This window comes from Cryptomeria japonica, chromosome 8, assembly GCF_030272615.1.
Source record: "Cryptomeria japonica chromosome 8, Sugi_1.0, whole genome shotgun sequence".
Classification (NCBI taxonomy): domain Eukaryota; kingdom Viridiplantae; phylum Streptophyta; class Pinopsida; order Cupressales; family Cupressaceae; genus Cryptomeria; species Cryptomeria japonica.
Genome location: NC_081412.1, coordinates 324,866,676 through 324,888,978, shown reverse-complemented (window position 1 = coordinate 324,888,978; position 22,303 = coordinate 324,866,676). Strand labels below are relative to the sequence as shown.

General features: G+C 37.0%; 1 protein-coding gene across 2 annotated transcripts in view; it reads left to right on the top strand.

The window, feature by feature from the left end:
* The first annotated feature begins 1,685 nt into the window (after positions 1 to 1,685).
* LOC131061507 (uncharacterized) overlaps positions 1,686 to 22,303 on the top strand; it is a 126,192-nt gene continuing 105,574 nt past the window's right edge. The window contains exon 1 of one of the 2 annotated variants that reach the window (XR_009110544.2): positions 1,686 to 2,021. Coding sequence is in view for 1 of the 2 variants with exons in the window: in XM_057995225.2 (XP_057851208.1) it covers positions 1,817 to 2,021 (205 nt within the window). In the remaining variant the exon portion in view is untranslated. The remainder of the gene's footprint in view (positions 2,022 to 22,303) is intronic. The other variant, XM_057995225.2, reaches the window with a different exon arrangement.

The following is a 22,303-nucleotide window of genomic DNA, read 5'->3' as shown; positions in this document are numbered from 1 at the left end:
TTTTGTTGATTTCAAAAAGGCTTTTGACACGGTTCCTAGGGTTAAACTTTGGAAAAGAATGGAAGATCTTGGGATTCTCATTCATCTTAGAGCTGCTGTCCATAGGCTTTATGAGAAGGTTAAAGTCAAAATTAGAACCTCTGATGGTCTCTCCAAAAGCTTTAGAAGTGATATCGAGGTCAAGCAAGGGTGTCTGTTATCTCCTATGTTGTTTGGTTTATACATTGACAAGTTGGAAGAGTGGTTAAACTCTTAGGATGGTGATGGTGTTTGTTTGGGTGAATTTGTGATAAAACTTTTTCTTTATGTGGATGATCTCATTCTTATTGCTAAAACAACTCTTGATTTGCAAGAGCATTTGTATGCTTTGGAGCACTTTTGCAGAACGGTCGGGATGCAAGTCAATATCAACAAGACAAAAATCATGGTTTTTTCTAATAAGCGGAAACAAAACCAACATAAGTTTTACTTTGAAGGTAGTATTGTTGAAGAAGCTTCAGACTATAAATATATTGGGATTGACTTCAACAAAAATCTAAATTGGGATGGTTGCCAGAAGAAGAGAATCTTAGGTGGTTGGAAAGCTTGGTATGCTCTTCAGAATAGATGTAGAGAAGCGGAGCTTTGGGATTGGAAGGCCTCCCAAACTCTTTTTGGGCTTTAGTTCTTCCTATTATTCTCTATGACTGTGAATTATGGTCCAACATCACTTCAGGTTCACAGTGGAAGCAAATCGAGCAAATCCAAAAGCGCTTGATAACAAGCAAGTTCAAGATTAAAAATACAGTTCCTTATGATATCATGTTGAGTGAGACTGGGGTTGCTCCTATTGAAGCTATTGCTATAGTTCGTCTCATTAGGTATCTCAAATGAACTGGGCAAATGGAGGAAGGCAGATGGCCTAAAGCGGTTTTCAATGACACCTTGTGCAAAAGAAAGAAGACTTGGATGCAACAAAACATCAAATGGTTGAGTAAATGGATTATCTACCTAAATTCGTGCCCCACAAATAGTAAAGAGATAAAGACTTTTGTTATGGATAAGTTTCACAAGTGGGCTTGGGGTAATGAGTTAGCGAGAAAGAAAAAATGTCATATCACGGAGTTCAATCCTACTTTTGATCATCATAAAAAAACTTATATAAGGGCTAATATTTCGTGGAAAGCTAAGTGTATTATTGCTCAATTAAGAACTAACTCTCATCAACTCCATAGTGAAACTGGTCGTTGGAAAAGACCAAAAGAAACTTGGGAGGAAAAAGTGTATTTTTTGCACATCTGGGAAAGTTGAAACCGAAAAACACTTCATTTTAGAGTGCGACGCCTTCAAAGATGTTAGGGACAAGTATAATAAATTATTGATTGAAGGATCTTGGTATGATTTTTTCACCGAGGATTTTGTCGAGAGGTTGGGGCCACTTGTCAGCATTTTACACAGAAAGCGAAAAGATTTGCGAAAATCGATTAGATCTGATGTGCTATCCCATAGACTTTGTGAAGTCTCATGAACATTAAAATTTCTTTCTTTCTTTCTTTCTTTCAAACAATATGTGCCTCTAAATTTTTAGACATAAAAGAAATCCCTGCTTGAATTTAAAGAGAGATTCCACTTAAACAGCCTAAGACATGGGGTTTGCATTTTCTTAATAGAACCGCTATTAATACCCCATCATCTTCTCCAGCCCACCAAACAAAAAAGAGTCGTCCTTTTAGGTAGGCATTTGGAGAGCATTCCAGGCTTCAAACTTGGTTTTTAAATTGAAGTCATAGTATTTATAGTTTGTGTTCCTCAGCTCCCTCGCATGTGAGCATAGAAAATGAGTGGAAAGAGCAACTACAGTATGCGCGATGCATTCCTATGCAACACATACAACTACGGAGATGCTGCGTATTGGGATAATCGATATCTGGAAGAAGGAGGATCCTTCGACTGGTATCAGCGCTACGCCCATCTCAGACCCTTTGTTCGTTCCTATATTCCTCCTTCCTCCCGCATTCTCATGGTTGGCTGCGGGAATGCAGGTATGTCTTTAATACATATAAAAAGGCAATCCTTGCTGACACCAACTTAAAAGTTTGGAAGTCCTCAAAATTGGGGTTCTTTGCCAAGCCCTCAGTTTGGGTTTTTGTTACTTTGTCCCACAAGTAACCGATGCAGTTCTCTGTAATGGTTCAGTCATTTATCCTTCACTTTTATAAGCCTTATAAAAAGACGAAAGCTGCCAAAGCACTCTTAATAAACAGAGTACACAAGCTATGATGTTGGCTTTATTCTCTTAAATCCTCTTTTGCATTTTCTTGTAACACACATGATTTAAAGCATTTGGCCTCTCTTTCCAAGTTAATTTTCAGCTCCGAGTTGTACTTCATTCGCGAATAATGCGATACGCTCTTTACGTTTGATTAATTTCCTTTAGGTCAATTTTGGTTGGGTCAGCAAATGCCTTCTATAATTCCCTCATACAATGCAGCTATCTCCGAACGGGGTCAAGAGTTCGGCTCAAATAACCTTGTAATGGACGAAACATGAACAATTAGAGTTAAATAAGGAAACATGCAGCTAAAACTGGTAATTTGAAACCAAAGATGTGAAATATGATTCTTTATCCTTTAAAGTCTAAAACATGAATATATGAGGGAATTTATGCTATTTTGACATGAAAACTAAATTGAAGGAATTTGGAGCATTAGTTAAAACGCCTCAAACTAGAGACTTATATGTTGTTGAAATAACTTTTTCAAATAGTACATATAGAAAACAAACATTATAGGAAGATGCAGACGTCAATATAAGGCTCAAGGACATCCAAGCATAGTACAGATGTCATATTTGTTAACAAAACCAGTCTCTCATAGACTGTTTGCATAGATCACTTCCACAAACCTGCTCGGTTCACTAATGGCTAAGGCCATTTTATAGTTAATTTTTCTCTGTTCCCATTTTCTGACAACATTTGAGGTAAATATGTCTAGGGTCAGACCTGCCAAAAATTTGAGTGAAATGCCAGTCACTGATATGAATAAAATTCATCAGGATTCAGGACACATAAAAAAATATTATCATGCTGATCATCATTCTGAACAGCATTTTGGCTTCGTGGAGGGATCCTGTTGATGGTTGATCACCGATGTGCTGCTGTTGAGTTCTGACCAATCTTAAGAGCCGTAAGCATCGGAGTCCTGTCAGAAAATCCTCTTTTTCCTTCACAATCTTCACGAGGACTTGAGCACAAAGCCTTTATTAGAAGAGGTATATTTTCTCTTTAACCATACTACCGCCGCAGGTTGTAGTTCAAACAATGCAATTATAGACAGAAGAAGGTCCTCTAAGAATCAATTGGCAATTTGATTAATTACTCCACTCATTATAAGAAAAACTCTCATTAACTGAAATTTTTGCCTATAGGGTACACTCATCTTTCCAAGTAGAAAGCAGTGCTCATCAATCTTTTTTGAGTGGATGGTCAAGGTGTTCATGACAAAATTAACTACAAATGTGTATACAATAGATGTTAGAGCATATTTAGCTATTAGTTGCTTTTTTACAACTAGTTATGCTTTTTTGTGTAAGTTCACTTAAGAGTGCTTATGTTAGTTGTGCACCTAGTTTAACTTTTATGCATCTAGTTTAGCTAGAGTTGAGCTTTATTTAGCTCCTCATGCTTGCACTTTAATTCTCCTAATTTTAGCTCTGTGCTTTTTTTATAAGCACCTCATTGTACAATTGTAACTCATTTTGTATTCTTTGCTTTTGAGTAAACTGTAATATAGCATTCTTGTGCAACTCTCATTTGTGCAAGGTGTTTTTGTTTGCTGTTCGATCTTGCATGCTTGTGTTGCAAAATTCAACATGGTATTAGAGCTCAATCTTTAATTGAACATGGTATCAGAGCATGGATTTGACAAACCCCTTTTCAAGTTTTGAGGGTTTATTTATTCAAAAGCATTGTAGGGTCCTATATTTGCTTTTTTTGTGGATTTGGAGGTGGTCAATTGTAATGTCCCCAATTTTAATAAAGTGACTTAATTAAGTTAGTCCTAAATTTTAAATAATATCATAAGGACTTATTTAATTATTATATAAAGGGGCCCAAATTAATAAAATAATAAACTATTGTCGCCCTACTTGTAACCCTTCGGGAAACTTACCGGAGCCCATTTATAAGGTCGAGTTTGGCATAGTTGTGGGTATGGTGAATTTTATATTTTCTTTGTATCTGCGAATTCCAGTTGGAGTTTGGCACTTGTTGCAGTTTCGGAGGTGCAAGATCCTCCCTATTCTGTAGTCGGAGTTTCGGTGGTTAGCAACCACCTTAGTCTGTCGTTGGAGATATCATTTCTGATATTTCACTTTGTACTTCATTGTTGGATCTATCTCTACCGTGTGGAAATATAGTTACAAATATCTAGTTCTTGGTCATTCAATGTTGTTGGTGTATACTCTGTGTTGATAATTCATTTCCATATCTGCAATAATCTTATCGACGGAGGAATTATCTACGTTTGGATCCTTTAGTGGAAGTAACATTGTCGTACAGAGTGTTTGGAAGTGTGCAGCCTACTTTTTCGTACGAGTGGAACTTTACGTCCGGAGCCGAAAGGTGTCGAGTGCCGTTGATTGAGGGCCAAAGGTGTCGAAAGTACTTTGCCCTTGAGTGCTTCCCTAGGGTAATTGCCCTCGGGTACTTCCCTCGGTAATTGCCCTCGGGTACTTCCCTCGGGTATACTTCCCTCAAGTACTTTGCCCTCGGGTACTTCCCTCAGTAATTGCTCTCGGGTACTTTGCCCTACCTGCTCGGGTACTTTGCCCGCGGGTATTTCCCTCGGGTACTTCCCTTGGTAATTTCCCTCGGGTACTTTGCCTTTGGGTATTTCCCTCGGGTACTTCCCTTGGTAATTTCCCTCGGGTACTTTGCCTTTGGGTATTTCCCTCGGGTACTTCCCTTGGTAATTTCCCTCGGGTACTTTGCCTTTGGGTATTTCCCTCGGGTACTTCCCTTGGTAATTTCCCTCGGGTACTTTGCCTTTGGGTATTTCCCTCGGGTACATACCGTACGATTGGGTACATTACATCAAATTTTTATCAGCTTTGGAGCCAAACAGGCATCACTATTGTGTTCGCAGCGTCGAAAACCCTAAGATGGATTGTCGTTTCGTCAAAATCTGAGCAATTGAAATTTGAGGTCAAATTAGCTGAGGGCATACTTTTCGAGGCGATTTTTGGAGCTAGCTAAGAAATCTGGGCACTTTGGAGCAAAATAGAGGTCACCAGCATGCTTAGAAGGCCCAAAGACCCTAAAGTCACTTGTCAAATCATCGAAATCCATGGATTGGATAAAAATTGAGGAATTTTTTTGGAAAGTTGCTATTTCATAAATTTTCCATTTTGGGAACCCTTCAATCCTTTCAAGCCATAAAAAGAAGTGTTTGGTTTTTTGCTCATAACATGGTCATATGGGTGTCATTTTTTGACTTCCACATATCGTCAGAAAGTTGGTTTTGACGTCAATTTGTTCATGTTGGTAGTTTTGTTAGATTCTGCTCTTGATCTATGCTATAGGCCTCCAAAGTCAGCCTTCAGTTTCATGCTTCCGGGGCCATAACTTGGGCAAACAGATTTCGTTTTTCAACTTCCGCATATCCATCGGATAGCTCTTAGAGTCCCCTATTTAGATTTGTTAATTTTTCTAGATTTTGCCCTAGGTAACTTTTATTTAGTCTTTTGTGTTTTTTCACTTCATGGCTAATTATTTGGTCATTCTGGCTCCTAGAATCTTTTTGTTTGTATTGGATGGCTTTTCTTGGGCTGTCTTACATGTATTTGCAACACTTTATCCTATTTGGGCATTTTGAACATCCTTTTCATGCACTTCTTTGCTTGTAGAGGCACTGAAATGAAGTGCCACCTTTGTGTATGGTTTTTGATAATTTTGCCCATTGTGTTGTGCCTTATTTTGTACATGCACTGTTTTTTAAAATGCCATGGGGGGTTGTGTAGTGCCTTTTATTTTGCCATCACACCTTTGTTCGGTGAGTGTCCCTCCATGACAACATCAAATCCTAGAGATTCTTTTCCCATGTGTGTGTGCATTAGTTGCATGCCCTTTTTTAGTTGTAGGTACTTTCTTGAGCACATTCAGATTCTCCTTCATCCACTTCATGGTGACACACGGTTTCAGTGGTTCTGTCACACCTCTCCCTTATTAGCATTATGGGGGGGTTTCTACTGTTGGTGATAATGCTTCTTTGGTTATGCTTTGGAGTTACACTCTTGCATTCTAGTTTTGTGGAGGCAACCTTCCATCTTTTGTTGATCAGTGTTCTTCAGACTATTGGCACATGCATTTTTAACTAGCAGTTTACTCTTGCTTGCTTGAGTAGTGTCGTTGGGGTCACTTATGTAGATTCATGCGCCATATGTATCATCAATTGATAGATGTTTTTGCCTTTGTTTGTTATCTGATTGTTCGAGTAGTGCTGTTGGAGCACTCATGTAGATTGTCGTCTTCTTGATCTTGATCATCATCTTCTTTTTAGAGGACGTTCTTCATTCAACACTATACTAGTTATCATTCAACAGTTGTTTGCAGTTTCTTTGTGCTTCGAGGATGTTCTTCATATTCCTATTCTTTTGGGACATTTTCTTGGAGGCTTCTTAGACCTTCATTCTTTTTTGCAATTCATGTTTTTTCATGCATTGCATCTCTCGCTTTTGGAGAGGTTTTTTTTTTCCATGTGGTTTTTCTTCGTTTCTCCGCTTAGAGAGACTTCATTGGTTTGTACATGAGTACCTAATCAGGCCTTTTGTTGTCGGGACCCATTTTTGCATTCATGCATTTAGAGTTTTTTTACTCATCCCAAGTTTCACTTAAGGAGGGTTTTAGAGTATATTTAGCTATTAGTTGCTATTTTACAACTAGCTATGCTTTTTTGCTTAAGTTCACTTAGGAGTGCTTATTTTAGTTGTGCACCTAGCTTAGCTTTTATGCATCTAGTTTAACTTGAGTTGAGCTTTATTTAGCTCCTCATACTTACACTTTAATTCTCTTAAATTTAGTTCTATGCTTTCTTTATAAGCACTTCATTGTACAATTGTAACTCATTTTGTAATCTTTGTTTTTGAGTAATATAACATTTTTTTGTGCAACTCTCGTTTGTGGAATGTGTTTTTGTTTGCCATTCGATCTTGTAGACTTGTGTTGCAATCTTCAACAATAGAAATAAAAAACAGAGCCAACATAATTCTTTAATTATTCCTTCTATTGCATCCACGTTATTGCCTCATCTATTATTTGAGTAAATGGGTGCTGTAAGTGTAGGTGCAAGTGTAGGACATACTAAACCATAGGGATTGAATTTTAATGTAAATAGTCTTAGATCCCTCCTTTCCAGTATACTTAACCTATACACTTTTTGACCATTTCTATTTAAAAAATAAATTAAAACAACCATTATCGAAAGGCCTTTTGCATGGTTCTTACACTTTAAAGCTAAAGCATACAACACTAGGAAAAAAAACTTAAGCAAGAACTCTGCTAGTCAATTAGAAAGGTGCCAGTGGGAACCACTTCACCAGCTTCTTCATCAGAATCCATAACTTCAACCACAGGGTTGTGATGTTGAACTAGAGGAATAAGGAGACCAACTGCTTTCCACACACTTCTAAAGATGAAAAAAGCCTGAAATTGTATTCCTTGACTTGATGATGTATCCTCACATACATTGTGTTGTAGTTTGCAGTTTGCACGATTGATGGGTCCTTGAGGGGTCTGACTAACATTCCCAACGTCCTAGATATCTTGTGGACTTGGGTTGATGTCCCCTTCTCTAAGATTGAACAGCCTGTGTAATGTCCCCTTTTAGCAGTTATGAGGTGATTCGTTGTTAGCCCATCTTGCCATGGTCCCGAGGGCTAACTAGGACTTTACAGGGATCAGTGAAGGATTTGGCCTAGGCATTTTCAGTTTCAGGCCAATCAGAGGTGTTTTGGCAGGTTATCTAGATACTTACTATTTATAGTAAGTCAGTTATGGTCTAGTGACTGGTAATTTTTGATGCAATTTTGGTTGTCAGTATTTTGGTGCATTTAATCCTTCACATGGTTTGCAAATTTAATGGGCCATTAATTAATTGGGCAATAAATCAAAAGTTTCTAAAGTTAAATTTAAATATTTAACTTTCGTGATTAATTAATGCCGAGTCTAATGTTAAAGGGGAAAAATTAAAAGTACCCTTTCTTTATGGAGACATAAGGGGATAATAATTTTTTACTATATCATTCATTTATCCCACATTCGTGGTGTCTTGGGAAATGAGCCCAACTGGAGTTATAAATGAAAGCATTAAATGCAAATTGTATCATCTTGGAAATGGTGATATCTTGAAATTGGTGATTTTTGGAGAAATTCAGGGAGTCTTTTGCATTTGGGGACGAAATCCCTCAAGTGTGGCATTTCTCTTGCCTGTGAAAGACCAGGTTTGGGAAATATTCTAAAATAAATTGTCATTGAATGAATTAGAGGGCATGGGAGATTCAAATCGGTGGTGAAGCCCAGCTGAGAGTATTTCACAGTATTACAACAAGTATTCAACTTAGTTTCCAGCGCTATTGAATGTTGTTTCCAGCACTATTGATTGTTGCTTCAGAACGATAGAGTCTTAGTAGGAAGGGGCGGCAAGAAAGGGAGAGTGGAGTAGCTTAAACGACAGCCACATGGAAGAAACAAAGTTCTAGATTGTGTGAGTTTCCATTATTGTCATCGCTGCAGATAGTGCCCCAGCTGTCACGATTTGAATGGTAAACACTTTACTCAGCTTAGTACGGTTCTTCAAGGGACACAACGATTCAGGGGACTGCCGTTGGCACAACAGTCTAAAACACCAGGGCGTGGCTCTTATGCGTGTTTCCCACAGTTCAAGGTTGGGTTTTCTGGAAATAGGTAGAGTGTGCGCCAACAGTGACTTGCAAGCTGCCGACCTCTCAGACTGGAGGTGGAAGTTTGGAGAAGATGTGAGAACTGGTAACAAAGATTGAGCTTAGCTGCGGCTGGGACCAGTTTTCAGCGCCAGTGACAACTAGGTTCTAAAATTGACATTTGTAATGAAATATTGTTTCATTTGCTGGAGTCATAGTTATGAGGAATGGCGTAACTCTGTGAATGTAACATTTAAAGGCTGTTTCAAATTTTAGAGCTGGAATGAATTGCAGATATATTAAGTCTAAAATCATATAAATTTTAAGCTAGTGGTTGGTGAATGTTATTGCTGTTATCTTGAATCTCTCTTCAATAAAGTTTTTGTGCAACTGTTTGTAAAAATGATGAAATGAAAGAAGACTTTTTTTTTTCCAAAAAAACACTTTAATCCACAAACGCACCAGGTTCAACTAAACCACAGGGACACGTAAGATTTAAGATCAAACATGTCAGAGCATGTATGCAAACTGTTCGACAAAATTCCATTGATTGTGAAGTCAAAGAATTAGACAGAACAAGGAGTGTTCTTATAGCCTGCTGCATTTGGTGCATCAAAATAAAAGAGGTAACTTAAAGGAAAAAATGCTAAAAAACCTTGGAAAATCAAAAGGGGAGGATTCCATTGAAAATGTAGCACATTGTATTCACTTTTAAAATTTCAACTGCTTTTAATCTATTTGAATTATTTTACTAGCTGTCCCCTTGACATCCCCAACATTTGGGAAAATCTTTGCTATCCTTGAAACTTTGTTTCCATGTCCCCATGTCTAGTTGGTCAGTGCTTGTAATGCCACAAACTAGATCTTAAAGGCTTTTGATTCTATAGTTGGTTCTAGGGTTCATCATCTTGTTCATTAGAGTTTGACCAATAACCATGTCTTATGAATACAGCTCCTTGCTCACTTTAATGTAATTTTGAAGCCAAATTTTGATTTAGTTTTACTATTTTTGCACTTTGAAGGATTACTTAATCATTTTGACAATTGGGGAGGTGTTGTCTTGGTTTGTTTACTTCAATTTGGCTATATTTTACGTGATTAACTTTTATTTGTCATTTGAGAAGTTTATCATTGTTGTAATTTTAGTCACTGTGTTTGCCAAATTTTTAATGTCCCCTTTCTAGCACATATTGTATGAGGTTGTTGTTAGCTTATTTCTCCATGGTCCCATAGGCTAACCAGGACAGTTAAGAGATCTTGAGGATATTTGGCCTAGATAGTTTCAATTGTAGGTGATTCTAAGGTGTTTTGGTGTGGTTTTGAACTTACTATTTATAGTAAGTTAGTTGGGCCAAGTTAGGATCATCAATGATTCATGGATAATATCCCGTTGATGGTAATTGTTGATATCAACTAGAGATTTTAATAATTGTTTGTGGTTATTAATTTATTTATCAATAAAGTTAAGTTATAAAATTAAAATTAAAATATTCAATTTTATTGATATGGGGACTTAAGTTAAAGGGAAAGTTATTTAAATATTAAAAGTTCCCCTTTGTTAAAGGTACTTGGAGACTTGAATATTAAAAGGGAAGTATTCCTATTTATCCCACACTGGCTTGGAAAAGTGGGTGGGCTCTCTTGGGAATGTTATAAAAGACTCTTAAGAGTTCATTTTCCTTGGTTGGAGATTTTTAAAGATTGTTTGCTGGAGATTATTTCTTTGAGGTTTGTGTGGATGAAAACCCTCATAAGCAACATTCTTTATGCTGTTGGAAGATACAGTTTGGAGAATCACTTGGAGTTATCACACAGGAAGCTCAGTTTGGATTAGCATAGATTTATATTAATAAAGGAGTTGCAAATTATTGAAGAATTTGGAGTGCAGATTTGGGGAGGAATGAAGTGTTTTGTTTGTTGATTTCCTACCATTGCTGAAGCGTCCCCTTTAAAGCTAGATATTCCTTTATATGCTGGCCATCCCTTTCCAGTTTGCTCATATGGACTTCTAGAGGTGTGAAGCTGCTGATGTTATTGTTTTCAGAAGCGTTTAGGAGGAGATTGAAGCTTATCTTCATCTTTCATTCATTGCCGATCAAGTTAGCTTGTTGTGGAGTTGGACGCCTAGGGTTTTGAGCTTGAAAAATGCAGATTTTGTGAACATCGAGGACATTTTCAGTGCTGCATTTTGTGGGTATTTAAGATTTAGATAATAAATGATATTTTATGATCTAGGTTGTCATTACTTCGTAGAAACAATGACTATCTAAGTCTGAGTTAAAATCTGGAATTTTCAGCAGTAATATTTAATGATATTTATATTTCATTCAATAAAAATATAGCAATATTATCTCTGAAACTTACACTTTATTTGGCATTGTGGACATTGTAAAACCAACAAACACACTCCAAAAAAAATCAGACTACAAACAAGGCTGCATATTACAGTGGTATCAGAGCACAAGTCATCCTGCCAACCTGTGGGGTTGAGTTGAAGTGTGCATCAGATTTGGTGAATTTCAAGTTTAACTCAAAAAAGATTATGAAGCCAAGAGCAAATCAGAAAACTGGTCCTTTTCAAAAGGATTCAATGATACATTTAATTGTGTTCAGTAGAGGGACTCACAAAAAGAAAAGATGTTGGAAATTGGCTCCGAATAATTGGATTGGAATTGGAGTGCATGAAATTTCTTGATGGTGTTCTTTCAAAGTTGGAAGAATTAGATTCTTATTTGTCCAAAGTAGACCAATCTGATTGGAAGAGTTTGAATTGGGCTTTGAAGCCATCAATGCTTGCTTTGGTCCAACACAAGTTTTTGGAGCATCGTTGTGAAGAGGTAAGACTTATAGTTGCTTCTTGTATTAGTGCGATCATAAGAATAACAACTCCTATAGCACCTTATAATGATGATGTACTAAGAAAGGTTCTACAGTTGATTGTGGAGAGTCTTTATGGGTTACATGATATCAAAGCCCCCTACGTTTGGTAAGAGGGCTAAGATCTTAGAAATTATGGCAAGAGCTATATCATTTGTCATTATGTTGGATCTCAAATGTGATAAATTGATTCTTCAAATGTATCAATATTTCTTAACCAAAGTTAGAAAACAACATTCAGGCAGTGTTAAAGCAACTATGCAAACTATTTTGTCTTTAATTATGGATGAAGATTATGATATTTGCTGGAAGTTGTAATCAGATTTGTTGGCCATTTGGAGAAAGGAGCTAGTTGTTTCACCTAGTACTCACGAGTTCTCAAAAAGGTTGATTGAGCAGAAAATTGAAAGGTTCAAGAAACGGTACTGAAAATGAACTAATCTCAATGGGTTTTCAAGCTACAGGATCTCTCAAAAATAGTAAGAAACAAATGAGGAGAGAACAAATTTGTTTCACATGTCATGAGACTTGGACACTTGATCACAATAGTGGGGTTAGTGAGGAAGATAAGTCAGCCAAAGAAGATGGGCCAAGAAGGAAAGAGAATGAAGAACAAATTGTTGTGGGTGAAAAGTGTTCTAAACTTTTTGTTGGTGATCTTGAGATCGATATAGATAAATCTTGTAAAGAGATGAGTTCTCTTGATGAAACTCGGTGTGAACATAATTTTGTTCCAACACTTCTTCATGAAGAATGCATTGAAACTTGCTGTGAAATTGCTGATATTGTTCCTATAGAAAGTGATCTAATACAAGATGGGAATAAGTTAGAGTTCCAGGATACTTCTAATGAAGAACATGCGTCTTCTTATGACAAAGAGTCCTCTGAAAATGATGTCATAATAGTAGCTTTAACCATGCGATCAGACCAGTCCAATAAAAATTATGAGGCATATGATGACATTTATAACTATATAGAAAGGAATGATAAATCATGTAGCAGCAGTTCACTCATGCACGGTTGTTTTACGGAGACTTAACATAGTGAGTTGGATAAGGAAGTGAATGAAAATGATGATGTCTACTTGACGAACTCAGAAAAGAAAAACAAGAACAGGATTGTGAAAGGAGACTTACCTTATGAACCTGAAAATGTTGCAGCAGATGTTGAATTGTCCAAAATTGTGAGTATGAAACGTACAAAGTGGATGACACTCAAAAAACTGAATTGGAGGACCAATCAGAAATTTTATTTCAAAATGAGAATTTTGGAACCTATAGTTTGAAAGACCAACTGAAAGTCTCTGAAGACATGGTTGTTGCAGCCTTAGTGCATTTAGATGATACTCATAGAAGAATTGATAACTTCATGTGGGAATTTCAAACCGAGGAAAGAAAAGAAAGAGTTGCAAGTGGAATCACAAGTAGTCAACTTTGCTCAATCAAAGAAGCAATAGAAAAGATGAAATCAGATTTCTTGCAGCTGCTTATTGATAGGGATCCTGCAATCCAAATTGCTGAAGACAAGGAAAGAGGGGTGGATGAGCTTTGTTTAAGTTGAGCATAACTCATTACTCATTATACAAGGCTGAAAATCAGACTTCTATTGCAGCCACTCACAAGGAAGATGGAATTAATTCTATAAGACCAAGGAGATCATGCAGATTGTTGAAGGATTCAATACTCTTTGTGAGAATGAAATATGTAGCAATGAAATGGCTGCTATAACAGTTTCTAAAGACAGATTTTAGAATGGTTTCAGTCATGGGATACAAGTGGTTAATGCTCCTCCAATGTTGAAAGAAGTGGTTCATCAAGAGACTATCAAATGAGACAAAGATAATGAGGACTTCATAAGTTCAAACAGTAGCAGACTGATTGATTTTAGTGGAAACAAGGTGGTTGATGTGATCCATGCAAGTAATATTGGTAGGAAGCATCACTTGATTCAATAGTTCATTGCTATGTATGAAGCTGTAAGTATGAACCCATTTCCCTCAATAATTTTTTTAGTGAAGTTAGGAGCTGATGGTATGATGGTGAGTGCTAAATATAGTCATTTTCAAGTTTGGGAAGTGAATGTTGACAAGTTTTTACCAGCAGATGATAGGAAACCCATTCTTGAGGAGGCTTGTTTTTACATGATAACAGGCTTCCAAATTGTAATTTTGACAGAGTAGAGAAGGGGAAGCATGATAGATATGAGGCCAATGGAAGTGAGCATTGGGTTTTGCAAAAAGGTGATACTTATCAGCTTGATTGCATTGTGAGGAGTGCATATCATTTCTCTTTCAGCCCACAAATTGATGAGTTGGAGAAAAGATTGAATGATTGGTGTAAAGAGAACCATACTTCATCATGGTATGAGATGTACTCTCCTTCGGAAGGAGGATTTGCAGCTTGCGGCATTTCCAGTTTCAATTTTCCGGATGGTTGTTATGTTGGGTTACAAAAATGTGAAATTGAGAATGAGCTGAAGTCTTCAGGTGATAGGAGTGATAGTTCTCCAAATTGGCCTTGGGATCCAAGGATCTTAATGATGAATGAGTTGATGAGCAGATTGTTTCACAGTGTGGCATATTTGTTTTCAAGGGAAGTGTTTAGACTTCACGGGATGCCCAAGAACATTGTGAGTGACAGGGACATTAAGTTCCCGAGTTTATTTTGGCAAGAACTATTCAGGTTGAGTGGTATTGAGCTCGCTTCATTCATAGACTGATGGTCAAATGGAAATTGTAAACAAGTGGGTTGAAGGGTATCTTCGAAATTATGTGTCAGGGTAGCAAAAGGCATGGCTTAGATGGTTGCACTTGGGTGAATATTGTTACAATACCACCTACCATATGTCTATCAAGATGACTCCGTTTATGGCTTTGTATTAGTATGAAGCCCCTAACTTGATGGACTTACTTTCCAGGGATAGTAGAGTGCCTAAGGCGAAGAATCTGTTGCAAGATAGTTAGGACATCCTGAGATTGTTGAAAGAGAATATTCAGCAGGCATAGAATCAAGCAGGCATAGAATCAAGCAGTTTTGAGGTGGGGGATATGGTTTACTTGAGACTCTAACCCTACAGGTAGTCTAACTTAAGAGGAGTGGGGTAGAGAAACTAAAACCATGATTTTATGGCCCCACTCATTGTTTCTCGACATATCGGGGAAGTGGCCTATGAGCTAGAGTTACCAGCAAGCAACAAAGTTCACAATGTATTTCATGTGTCACGGCTCAAGAAGGCCCTAGGTCACAATGTGATTCCATCAATAGAGTTGCCCCCCTTGATGAAGAAGGGAAATTGATATTGGTTCCAGAGGCTATCATAGATACTAGGGAGAGAATGCTTCGAAAGAGGACCATCAAGGAGTACCTAGTCAAATGGAAGAATTTGCCAGTGGAGGATGTCGCATGGAAAAATGAACAAATCTTGCAGCATCCGGAGATGAAATTGCTTGAGGACAAGCAATATTGGGAAGGGCGGACTGTAATGTCCCCTTTCTAGCACATATTGTATGAGGTTGTCATTATCCTATTTCTCCATGGTCCCATAGGCAAATCGGGACATTTAGGGGATCTTGAGGATATTTGGCCTATATAGTTTCAGTTGCAGGCGATTCTGAGGTGTTTTGGTGTGGTTTTGGGATACCTACTATTTATAGTAAGTTAGTTGGGCCAGGTTAGGATCATCAATGATCCATGGATAATATCGCGACGATGGTAATTGTCAATATCGACTAGAGGTTTTAATAATTGTTTGTGATTATTAATTTATTTATCAATAAAGTTAAGTTATAAAGTTAAAATTGCAATATTTACCTTTATTGATATGGGGATTTAAGTTAAAGGGAAATTTATTTAAATATTAAAAGTTCCCCTTCATTAAAGGTACTTGGAGACTTAAATATTAAAAGGGAAGTATTCCTATTTATCCCACATTGGCTGGAAAAGTGTGTGGGCTCTTGAATGTTAGAAAAGACTCTTAAAGAGTTTATTTTCAGCATGCTTGGTTGGAGATTTTTAAAGATTGTTTGCTGGAGATTATTTCTTTGGAAAAATATACGAACACCAATCATATTAATTTTTCCATTGCCTTCTCAAAAATACAATGTCCTTAATATATAATTGTAATGGTACAAATTTGGAAATTAGGGCCTCAATGATAAAATCACAAAGAATCCCAAATTGACCAAAACAATGAGAAAGAGGGGTGAACCTAATAGATCTAGCCTCAATCCCACTGAGGAAGGGCTGAGAATTTTGATTAGATTCATCTGGATTAGGTTTTGACTTCCTCTTTTCAAGGATTGAATTGGATTGATTGAAATTAGGGTAAAATAGGTGATAATTGAAGTATTTCGATAGAAACAGTAAGCTATAGATGTCCCACGAAGCTATCAACTTGGAGTTGGGCAATATAAGATGTCTAGGATCTTTTTTCAGAAGTTCGGCTTGATTTTTCGAGATCAGAGAGTATCAATTTGCCATGGTCCTTTGAATTTTCCGTTGTCGAAAGCTAAACCTGTTTGTCTCTGTGAACTGTGTTGATCTTCCTGAGTGCAGCTCCGCACCTGTTTCCTGCACACAAAAAGAAATGGAAAGATGTTCGGGATAGGGGTTTGCCTAAGTCAAACCTTGGTTTAGGAATTAACCTTGAATGAAATAATGCAAATACCGTATACCTCAGATCTGCAATGTTTGATGATGATGCAATGCTCTTTGAATGTAATCTCAAATGTTGAATGTAATGGCATGCCAAATACATGAATATGTAAAACCCTAATCACACACACATGCTTGCACACGATTGATGTAACTTTGCTCCACAATGCTTGAAGGATGAATATGCAGCCTTGAAGATCTCTGAAAATGCTTGATCATGAATACTGCATGGATGCACGAATAATAGGGATAGAGTCTTAGATTGCTTAGATGAAAATAGGCTAATTAAATGTCTTCATATAGGGTTCCATAGGTAATTTATTGATTAGGCCAACCTCCAACAGTTATGGGGATCAATTTCTAGTGGGGAGATATAACACCTGCCCCAATTCAAATTAGGGCCTTATTGAGAGGGACCATGGTGTTTTAGGGTGTCATGGTCCAGACTAGGGCGTTCCACACCCTGGTCCCTTTGCAAACAGGACCAAGATAAGGCACAAGGGGAAAGGGTACCTGACCATGGGTGTTCATGGCCTCAAAGTTAAAGAATAGGGTCAAACTGGACCTAGAGACACATGAGGTGTAAATTGGATTGGTGACAATTTATGACGCTACAATATCTTATATTAATTGTTTAATATATTATATGAAACAAATATTTTGATTTAATTTTTTAATATTAATATTTAATATACTAAAAATTTAATTTTTTAAATATTGAATTTAGATTTTTATTATCATTATATAATTATTGACAAATTTAAATAAAATAAAATAAATTTAATATTTTCTATTTTAATAATTTTGTAGATATATATATATTTTTTTTGATCGGTAATTGGCCGAAGCCTGAATAGCTTTTGACTGGAGCTATGAACCAGTGGGGACACAGTAGGGGGCCCCATCCCCATTACATATCTTTGAATAATTATTCTTATTATGTTTGATTAGATTTACCCCAAGACCTTCCCTATCCTATGGAAGACCAAGAGTCACAGTTTAGAATTCCACTTCAGATGTCCCTATTGGGAATTGAACTTGGGTCTCCACAGTGAGAACCCAGTGTTTTAACCAATTAAGCTCAACCCCTTGGACAATTTTGTAGATATATTATTTATATTTTCTAAAAAATTAAATTTATATAAAGCGAATTTAATAACAATTTTTTTTCTCTTGTCAAATTTCATATGAATTTTATTGTTGGCGAATTTGAACTCAAAGTCGAACGTGGTGACCTAGGTTGTAATCATGGTTATGCAACTCATCCTTCTATAATCACTTTGACTAAGAACAATTATGAGTCATGGGCAAAAAGGATTGTAACACACTATAGGTGGCTTAATCTTTTGCCTCATCTTTATGGACTTATTCTTGAGCCAAAGATACAATGAAAGAATTATGTTTGGGTCAATAAGAATGATCATATCATAGGATTGATTGGTTGTAGTTTTAATAGAAGCATCTTCAGAGAAACCTATAATTAGATTTCAGGAATCAGGTGTGCTCACATTGTATGGAGCAAGATTTGGGAGTTTTCTGGAGATCCTCTTGTTCCTCCATTTGTACAAGATCCAGATTCATATTGCCTCATTCCACTTGATGATGATACCTTAGAGGAGTTTGAATATGATGGAGAACTTGAGCTTTTTGATGATCCAAAGCCTACTCCTAGAATTCCTACTCCTATTGAGATCACACATTCATTTTTTGTTGGTGATTCATTCAGTACTACTAGCAATTCATTGCAATAGACATTTGATTGTCTTCTTGATTGAGATTCTTATTTGACATGCATTGCTTCATTGTTTGTGGAGCCTCACATTTCAAATTTGGAAGACCAATTTGAAGGTTTATCTCTCCTATTTGATGGCAGTAATGGTACAATTGTTGTCACTTCATCTTTGTCTTTGGAGTTTGTTCAAAATTAGTTTCCATTGATTCCTTGTTTGTCACCTTCTATTGTGATTGGGCATGTACTTGATTGGTTTGTGGCATCTTCATCATCCAAGGACTTGATGACACATGAGCAGTTTTCAAAGACATCATCTTCATACATTTGGATTCCCCTTCCTACTAATTCCTATCTAGAATGGGAAGCATTATTGCATTTGTATTTGGTTTTTCTTCTTCCCAAGGGGAGAAATGTTGTTTTGTAGGCATTGGACTATGTTTTGTCTTTAAGCACTCACCATTTTTGCAGGATACTGTACATTGTGGGGAGTGGGGTGACGAGCTATGTAGTCTCTCTTTTTCCTTCCTATGGAGGGATACTTGACTATAGAGTTATGATGGATGTAGTGCTTGGGGGTTATTGAGTCCTTAATGCATCATCATTTGTTTGTTTCTTTTCTCTCTTTTTGAGAGGAGTTTTGTTCCAATGGGGTTTTCTCTTGTTGTGAGAGATTACATTTGCATTGTACATGGGTATTTAACGTGGCCTAGTAACCAAGACCCATCATCATAATAATCTCGCATCTTTGCATGATAATCTCTTCCCTAAGTTGCACTTAAGGGGGGGTGTTGCTGTGACTAAGGTTTTGTACCTAGTAAAGGTCTTGTACCTAGCTAGTTTTTAGTAGGGGACTTATTCACATGACTTAAGTTTACTTAGGTCCTAGGTGGCATTTTAAAATTTAGTTATAATGGGGCCATGTTCACCTCATTTACTTTTAGTTTCCTAGGCATTTAGTATTTGCATCATGCATTTAATGTTTGTATCAAGTGTAGTTGTCATACGTCATCATACCTTGCTTTTATTAGTAAGGCCTCTCATGTACATTTTAATATTCAATCAATCTTGAATTGTTGAAGCAAGCTATTCTTGCCATTCTCTCTTGTGGAAGTTTTTTTGGTCTTGTAGGGATCTTGGGGGTGTTGTGGAGTCACCTATCTACTTTAACACTTAAAACTACTTTGTAATGTCCCCTTTCTAACCCATGTTGTATGATGTTGTCATTAGCCTATTTCTCCATGGTCTCGTAGGCTAACTAGGACATTTAAGGGATCTAGAGGATTTTTGGCCTAGGCAGTTTCAGTTGTAGGTGATTTTGACATGTTTTGACGTGTTTTTGGGATACTTACCATTTATAGTAAGTTAGTTGAGCCAGGTCTGGATCATCAATGGACTCATGAATAATATCTTGTTGATGATAGTTGTTGATTTTGATTGAAGATTTTAATAATCGTTTGCAATTATTAATGTATTTATCAATAAAGTTTTAAAGTTAAATTAAATATTTAACTTTATTGATATGGGGACTTAAGTTTAAAGGGAAGTTATTTAAAAATTAAAAGTACCCCTTCGTTTAAAATACTTGGCGACTTGGATAATTAAAAAGAAGCATTTCTATTAATCTCACATTCCCTGGGGATGCGCGTGGACTCTCATGGGAATGTTATAAAAGACTCTTAAGAGTTCATTCTCAACAAGCTGGATTGATATGATATTTTATGTATTGATTGGAGAGTTCATCTTCAAGGGTTTGTGACAACGAAATCCCTCATGAATGACATTCTTCTCGCCGTTGCAAGATATAGTCAGCCGAATCCATGGTGCTTTCATTCCAGGGATCACATTGAGTTTAAACAGAAAGGTACTTTAGTTGCAAGTTTATTTTCAAAGGTTTGTATGTGAATGCTTTTTGAGTTGTGGGTGGAGGACTTTGGTGGCAAGAGACAAGTCTATTACTGCTGAATCGCTCATTGTTGGGCCGTACATTCCTTGCTGGGCCGTACCCTCACTGTCAGGCTGTACACTTCTTGCTGGTCCATATCCTTCTTGTTGGCCATACTACATTGCTGGCCATGGCATTTGCTGGGTTTATGCTGGTTGTATATCTCTGAGCTGACATTGTTACTTGTTGGACTAGACGAGGAACTGTTGGGCATTGTGTGAGAGGGTTTGAACACTACATTTGCAGTTTGGAGGACAATCTCTGCCATATGGTTCTATTACAGACAGCTGTAACACTTGAAAAGGGTTTGAATCTGCATTTCAAGTTCCACGGGGACATTTTTGGGCATTGTATATGTGCTGGTGAAGCTTGTTAATGCTGCTACAATCCTGAGCATTAATTATTATGTACTGAAAACTTACCAGGTCTGCAATGTTATTTTTTTCTGATTTGTAATGCCTAAGACAAGTTCTATATGAAATTTATGTGTTAACAGAACTTAATCTTTATTTTGCAAGTATATTGTTATGCAATGTCTCTTATATTGAAATGAAATCTGAAGTTAACTTAGCAAATGTCAATAAACAAAACATATACAACTACAAACTGAGAGTAAATAAAAAAAACCAGTAATCAGCTTGCGAGCAAACTGTTTGACAAAATTACAGTGAGGAAAGGCAAAAAATTAAGGTTAGCAAGGGGCCATCTTACAGACTTTGAAATGAATTTTAGTTAAGTATAGATGATGCTCCCAAATTAAGACATTCACTCTTTATATTTTTCACAAACAAGACAAGTTGGCCACCAAGCATACTTGCAACTTCAAATTTGAATAGTGATCGTAGGTGGGAAAAATTTCAATTCAAAAGTAATGCTGACAAAACGATTTCTAAAATCAATATGACATGTACTTGGAAGTTAGGTGGGAATGAACATAGTTGGAAATATTGAAGTTCAAGGTTGACCATACCACTAGACATATACTACAGGTCAAGGTAGGGGATAGATGGGAGGCATGATTGGATGGAGAAGTCCACAACTTCGACAAGAAAAATGGAAGAGTGGAATAAGAAGAAATGCATACTTAGGAAGGGAAAACACACGATAGATGGAAGTAGGGAAGACATAAATATAGATCTATTATATACAAACTTAGGTTGATTGGAAACTAGACATGAGAAGTCTGCTTTGCTCAAAACTGCTTATCCTCAAGTAGTTGTAGGTTTGGATGTTCCAATATCTATGGGCTTCCCATGTTGCATCCTCCATTGAAACATATATCCATTAAATTAGGTACCACTTGGTGTTTTTGTTTCCTTGCTGCTTCTCCCTTACATCCATGACTACTTTGAGAATCAGAACTAGAGTGTCGTCATCAATTGGAGGCAACTCATCCGAGGGGTCTATGTGTTTTCTTAGGGCCTTTTTGAGGCAAGACATATGAAAACATTGTATATCTTGCTTCCTTCCATTAGCGCCTATTCATAAGCTACATTGTCAACTCTTAAATTTCTTTGAGGACCATAGAACCGGTGGTTTGAGCTGCTTGCCTTAAAGGAAGATTGTTTATATGGCTGCAATCTCACGAAAACGATGTCTCCAATCTCAAATGTTCTCTCGATCCTATGATAGTTTACTTACATCTTTTGTTGGTTCTAAGTTTGCTAGATATTATTCTTGAGTGACTTCAAAATGTCTTGGCTTTGTTTGATCACATCACTTGCTCTCGGTACCTTTCTCTTCACTAGAATGAGATTAATGAAACTTCAGGCTTCATATCTGTAAGGGCCATGAATGGTGTCATCTTAATTGACATGTGGTAGGTGGTGTTGTAGCAGCGCTTCTCCAACTAGAGCCATTTGATCCATGTCTTCTGCTGATCAACAACATAAATTTTTAAATAATCTTCCACCCATTTGTTCACTATTTCGGTTTGGCCATTTGTTTGCAGGTGGTAGTTGGTGTTGGGAGTGAGGTTGATTTTAACTAGAAGGAAGATCTTTTGCCAAAGTGAACTCATGAAGCGATTGCTCGTATTACTTGTGATGCTCTTGGGTAGTCCATGGAGTTCTATCACTTCCTTGAAGAACATATCAACCAGTTGTGGTGCCTTAAAATTTGAAGAGATGGCGTAAAAAAATTGCATACTTTGTTAGTTTGTTCGCAACAACATATATATAGTCCTTA